This window comes from Trachymyrmex septentrionalis, unplaced genomic scaffold (assembly GCF_001594115.1).
Source record: "Trachymyrmex septentrionalis isolate Tsep2-gDNA-1 unplaced genomic scaffold, Tsep1.0 scaffold16, whole genome shotgun sequence".
NCBI lineage: Eukaryota > Metazoa > Arthropoda > Insecta > Hymenoptera > Formicidae > Trachymyrmex > Trachymyrmex septentrionalis.
The window spans coordinates 1,178,965-1,184,336 of NW_017304758.1; the positions used below are offsets into that span (position 1 = coordinate 1,178,965).

A 5,372-nucleotide genomic window follows, 5' to 3' on the forward strand; every position below is an offset into this window, starting at 1 on the left:
GTTTTTATGAGTATCTTTAACAATCTTTCACAACATAGTCATCATGTTAAAAAGAAATAAACAAATAATCTTTTTGCTTACCTTTACTTTGCTTGATATCTTGAATCTCCACTTGTAAAACCTGTTTGTAAAATATCAAGTTAAAACCAAAAACATTCACAAGTTATAATTCGAAACAAATTTTAATTTCAGACTAAATTTTGTATAATTTTCACTTTTTGATAATAACATAAAAATAAGCTTGTATCTCTAAAATAATTGCAAATTTATTATTTCCTAGATAAACAGTTTTGGTTTGAGAAATGTGTTTTTAAACAGGAAAAAGAAGGCCAAGGATTATTAATTCGTAAGGAATGGTTAATAATGCGGTGTTAATAATCCCGCGCCTAATTAATGAAAAATTGTTTATTAAAGACAAATTTCATTACAATAAAGTAAATTCGCACAACCGTGGGAAAAGGCACATAATGAATTTGGTCCATGATGAACCAATGGACATGGAAATGGTACGTTTACCCGTATACAACAAAGCGCACGTAGCATGCGAAACAAAAAGGATTCCACACGATAAGGCGTCGATAATGGGAACGACGTCGCAGCTCTGCGTCTCTTTGATGTACCATCGTTGAAAAGTGACGTATTAAAAGAAAAAGATTACTATCTAAAACAGTGACGCGCAACCTTCTTTAAGGATCACTTTTAAAAATAGGTAAAATTTTGCGGGCTGCATAATGTTTATTTCGTTTGGATAAAGTAAAAAATAATTTTATATTTTTGGCTATGATTCGTCGCAGACCACAACAAATTCACAAGTGAGCAGCTTGCAGCCCGCGAACCGCACGTTGCGCATCACTAATCTAAAAAACTTGTTCTAAATGATACTTGGCCTTACACAGCTTTTGCAATCGGGAGATTCCCTCCTCCCGATTATCACCGTACTTGGTCTCCCACGCATCAAATAACATATTGTAGTACCTTGGAACATCAAAGTACTGCAAGTATTGGTGGCTGGTGGCAGTAGGAAAAATCTTTTCAAAATTTCCCAACTGTGTTAATTCGTCTTCATACATAATCAAATGTCTCACATCATCGGGAGTAAGATCATCGATTATTTCATCCAGATAGTCCTCCCGATTTCTCAGATTCGCGTACAAGGATTGCTTATGACGTTCCTGGTAGCTAAGGGTAGCTCGGTGCAGTCTGTAATCTTGGCACACCGGATCTAACTGATATCTTTGGGCTAGTTTCTTCGTTTCCTCCGCCGGTACGCATGTGGGCAGTTGGTATCCGGCCATATTAAAGAGGTTTCTAATGAGGGGCCCCTTGACCGCGATGTCGAGAGGCGAGGAAGACTGTAGAGAGGGCGATATATTCACCTCGAGTAACCACGGTCTTCGGTTCTCGTCCAGAATAATATCGATGCCAAAAAGTTCATAGCAACAATACCTTTAGAGAAGATTTAATAAAATACATTACATCAGAAAGATATTGAGTGGAACACATGAACAAATTAATCATATTTCAGCACAAGAAAACCAGCATTCTATATTGACCGTAAAATCTTATAAAAGAAATTGTTTACAATTTAATTGTTATATATATTGTTATTATATACATATATATTGTTTAAATTTTTATTTTTTTTTTGTCATTTAATTTTTGCAGTAGTAAAAATCTAAAAAATATTAGCGCCAACTGTGCATACGTAACAATAAAAAGAATAATTTATTTGATTAAAAAACAAAGTCAACGATTATAGAAATCTTACCTCGAAGATGTATTAGCCCTCGTTAGAGTGTTGATAGAAGATTCGCCAGCTATCATCGTCTTGATGACAATGTCCTTTATCGATTTCCATATCTTGGTAACATTCACGTTTTCTTGCTCGAGATAGGACCACAGGGTTTTCAGGGTCCACTTGTGACCGGTGCTAGAATCCACAGAGTCGTTGCTGGTGTAAGTCGCGCTGGTTTTGTTGATGCTGTAGTTGGTGAGATGCATGAAACGATCGCTGAGGTAGTTAATGTCGTCGTTGTACTTGACGGAAGCGAAGCGTACAAGGCCGTCTGGATATACGTAAACCTTAAGCGGATTAAAGCTGGTGACAAACACGTAGAGTCGCAGATCGAACTTGGCACCTCGTATTAGCATCGGGCGCGACAGATATTGCTGTACGACGACGGCGCGTTTCTTTGGTATTTGGGACCAGCGGTGGACTACGCGGATCCCAGTACCGCGGGCGGACGCTGGCGGTTTGATGATCCATTTCTCTTTGCCGCCATTTTTCTCCCACACCTGACGGAACATACGCATATCCTGAGGTAACACGTAGGTGCGCGGCACGAAGCCGAATTCCCGCTTGCCGTACTTCATCATCATCCGGCTAAGATTGCGCCAGAGCCGATCCTTTCGGCCGATCTGGAAAGTGCCGGGAAAATGATTGACCTTCTGCGATTCCTTCAAACTCTTGTAGGAGATGGACTTCATGTGCTTGCCCCAAGTGCCGGACCAATACCGGCATTTCTTCATTAACCGGTAACCGGAATTTACAACGGTGCGACGCACTAATATCGGTGTTACCGTAGTCAGGTGCCACTTAAGATGTCTCGTTATTTCATACGGCAGTGCCGAGCCAGTCTTGCTGTCAAATAACTGAAAGGCGATGTAAGGTGGCACATTATCGAACAGGCTTCTACGGAAGGGCAGTTTGTTCTGTTTGTCGCCATCGATCGACAGCAGATCTCCATCGATATCGAGGTCAGGCACGCTCTCCTCATCGTACTGAGTCTCGGCGCCATCAGTGCTGCTCGCAATGCTATTAGTTTCGTGCTGATTATATACGATTACATCCATCTCGAATAGCCTGCAACACATAGGGGGAACAAAGGATTCGTCATGACGCACGGCAATTTAACTCTGACACTTTGAGTGATTCAACATCCTTTACATTTGTACATCGGTATCTCTTTAACTCTTAAACAATCTCGTTTCAAATAACGGCAGCAGCGAATCGATGCAATTACGTAATTCGTAATCGTAGAATCATGTCGATTTGCTGTTGTCGTAATGTGGACGTCTTTAAACAATTAAGGTACCAATGAATACCGTTAATACGGTACGAAATACCGCTATCAAACATCTCCAAGAAACGGAATTGTTAGACATAAACATGTCACGGCCTATCAAGAACTACAATTTGCTATGATTGGCTGAGCTTCATGTATACATATGTCGACTTAATTACCGAAATATTGCAATCATATCCTTATTATTATTGTTATAAAGAGATGCTTCCTGGAAATTTTCACTGCGATTACAAAGAGTGATCAGTTTCCTCAGACTTTAAGGGCATAATTGAGATTGCAGATAAAATCAATTTACTTGTTGCAGTGAAGAGCAAGATTAATACGTAAAATTCCATTAAAATTTAACTTCGCTGGCACCCACGTTAACTTAAACAAAACTTTTGTCAGAAAAATTTTCTCTCCGTAATTTATCGCTGCATTCTATCTCAAATCAGTTTAACATAATTCCACAATGCAAAACACTCAACATAAAGAACTCCATAATGTTACCATTACTTACATTTTTTTAGTTGATTTAAAAAATTAAAAAAAATTACATCAATTATTATGGAGAAAAATCACAAAAATTCTTCAAAAATTCTTACAAAATATACTTTGGATGTTCTTGATCATCGTATATTTTATAAAAATATTAATTTACAAATTTGATGTAATTTTTTTTAGAAACATTCACAAAAATTCTTACAAATTATATTTTAAATATTCTCGAACATTGTATTTGGTAAAAATATTGATTTAAAAATTTGATGTAATATTATTCTTGAGAATTATATGTATGTCTCACAAAAATTTTTATAAAATATACTTTGAATATTTTTGGACATTATGTATTGACAAAAATATTTGAAAATTTAATATATTTTTCTTGAGAAAAAAGGATAATCTGTTGAATTTACATTCCTTAATTCATAACCTTTTTTGGTTTGATACAAAGTCGCATAGTAAGACAACGTCAATATATGATGAGAATCATAAAAATCGAAGGTCACAAAACTGAATGCTGTAAAACATAAAGCCATAAAATATTATCACATTGGCAATTACATCGCTAAACAATTTCTGCATAATAGCGGCTGCGAGTGAGATTATGAACTGCCTAGATCGAATGATGCTTCGCGATCGTATCAATGCATGACATAAGCATCTTAATACACGTGTTAGAAAATAGCGCGTGCACGATTATGAAGGAGCTTTGTAAAAGGAAAGATACGTACCAAACTGTATTGTTCAAACGCCAGCAACTATCAGCATTATGACGACGCGGCCACAAACACCTGAAACATAACAATTAATTCGCGATTATTACAATTGCCGAGAGATCATAATGATGAATACTCTTCGTACTCTCATTAATAACAGGATTAATATTTCTTTGTAGCATGCATGGAAATTTGTGGGGAAAATATTTCGAGAAACGCATGCAAAAACACGGAGGTAATAATATCTTCTTAACCAATCTTAAAAAACACAGTCTGCTGATGTATAATTGCGAAATCGTGAGGATAAATATCGCGAAAAAATAAGTATGGAATATTTACATCATAGCAATAATTTACGTTTCGATAGACTATTACGGATAATTTATAAGCCAATTCAAAGATCGTCGAAATTTGAATTACCGGCAAACGTCGACTTGCATTTCACAATCTTATGCAACTACGTTCATCCCAATTTTCTAAGCACATTTTCAATATTTCATACATGATTAGAACATTTGTGTTGCGCCAGTGTATCCTATTTTAATTTGATGCATCTTATGCTTACTTTTATTCGACTCACTTTTATACATTTTATTATTATTATATTTAAAAGATAAACAAAGATAAAAAATAATTCTCTAGTGGCTCTTTTGGTTATTCAATTCTTTTAGTACGCTTTAGCTAATTCTATTAAAAACAATTTTTGTTAATAATTTGAATACAACGTTACGTTTATCGTTATATTTAAACTTGTGAATCAACCAGCGGCTTGTACATCCCAATAATTACAAATGTAATCATTCGCATGTGAATAGCATATTTGTCTGTTGCACATTGCGCTTGAATGAGAAGTCGGTACACGTCCGTTCGCGTGCGAAACGATAAATACATTTTGCCGTACGTAATTGTATTTTTAAAGAGACAGTATTGTGGATTAGCGGTAATTTAAAAAAAAATACTGTTTATTAAATTTATATCCTAGAAACTTCGCTTGTCTTATTTTTTATTCGTAGACTTTTTTCCCTAAAATTTTTTCCCTTAATTTTCGCAAAACAATTTGAAGAATTAATCTTTTCTTCAATGAAGA

At 35.8% G+C, this 5,372-nt stretch overlaps 1 protein-coding gene across 2 annotated transcripts in view; it reads right to left on the reverse strand.

Annotated features, from left to right (window-relative positions):
• Window positions 1-299: 299 nt before the first annotated feature.
• Window positions 300-5,372, reverse strand: part of LOC108746078 (tubulin polyglutamylase TTLL4-like) — a 128,262-nt gene continuing 123,189 nt past the window's right edge. For both annotated transcript variants that reach the window (XM_018482603.1, XM_018482602.1), the window contains 3 exons: window positions 4,301-4,360; window positions 1,769-2,863; window positions 300-1,446 (listed from right to left, as the gene is read on the reverse strand). In XM_018482603.1, coding sequence (XP_018338105.1) covers window positions 858-1,446; window positions 1,769-2,853 — 1,674 coding nt within the window. In that variant the 5' untranslated portion in view covers window positions 2,854-2,863; window positions 4,301-4,360 and the 3' untranslated portion in view covers window positions 300-857. The remainder of the gene's footprint in view (window positions 1,447-1,768; window positions 2,864-4,300; window positions 4,361-5,372) is intronic.